General features: G+C 28.6%; 1 protein-coding gene across 1 annotated transcript in view; it reads right to left on the bottom strand.

The window, feature by feature from the left end:
• EML5 (echinoderm microtubule associated protein like 5) overlaps nt 1–686 on the bottom strand; it is a 186,729-nt gene that overhangs the window by 36,350 nt on the left and 149,693 nt on the right. The window contains exon 24 of the mRNA XM_012640398.1: nt 591–605. Coding sequence (XP_012495852.1) covers nt 591–605 — 15 coding nt within the window. The remainder of the gene's footprint in view (nt 1–590; nt 606–686) is intronic.

Here is a 686-nt window from a genome sequence, read left to right as displayed (position 1 = left end):
AAAAAAAAAAAAAAAAAGACTAGCCATTTCCCACATTGTCCTGTTTCAGAAAATCTCTGAAGACATTTTCACCTTGCTAAAGGTAGCTATAAAAGCACCCCAAAGAGTCCTTTCTTACATATGTCATTTTATTAAACAAATACCATAATTATCCTATTTTAATGTTCTTAAAAGAATGAATAAATTAAACATGTGCTAAATGAAGTTAACAATGTTTATAAACCAAAAAATCCTTCACTGAAAAATATTTGTGGTTTGTCTGGTTTAAGTTTCTTTTTATGAGACTCTGAAACTTAAGGAAAAACTAAAACTATCTAGTGTGTAGTAGTTTGTAAAGTCATTTGTAAAACCAATTTATTATAATGAAGACCCTCATAATAACCACATATAAGCCGGGCATGGTGGTACATGCCTGCAGTCTAAATGCAAGTTTTTGTAGGATATGTCCTATTTCATTTTCTAATTCTTTCTTGACAAATGTAGTTAAATGTTTTATAAGGAAAAAATTGGTATCTTAAAATACTATAAAGACAAAAACAGGACAAAGAGTAAATTTTTGAATGAATTATTTTCTTTAGTAAAACACTTACCTTACTACTCCCTGCCTTGAAAAGAAGCAAGGGGAAAAAAATAGGGAAACATACATGAAAATTGATGATGAATAAAATATAGCAGTTTAGTAAACA

This window comes from Propithecus coquereli, unplaced genomic scaffold (genome assembly GCF_000956105.1).
Source record: "Propithecus coquereli isolate 6110/MARCELLA unplaced genomic scaffold, Pcoq_1.0 Scaffold152, whole genome shotgun sequence".
Taxonomy (NCBI): Eukaryota; Metazoa; Chordata; class Mammalia; order Primates; family Indriidae; genus Propithecus; species Propithecus coquereli.
Note: the sequence above shows the minus strand (reverse complement) of the source record. Positions and strands in the feature narration are given on the sequence as shown.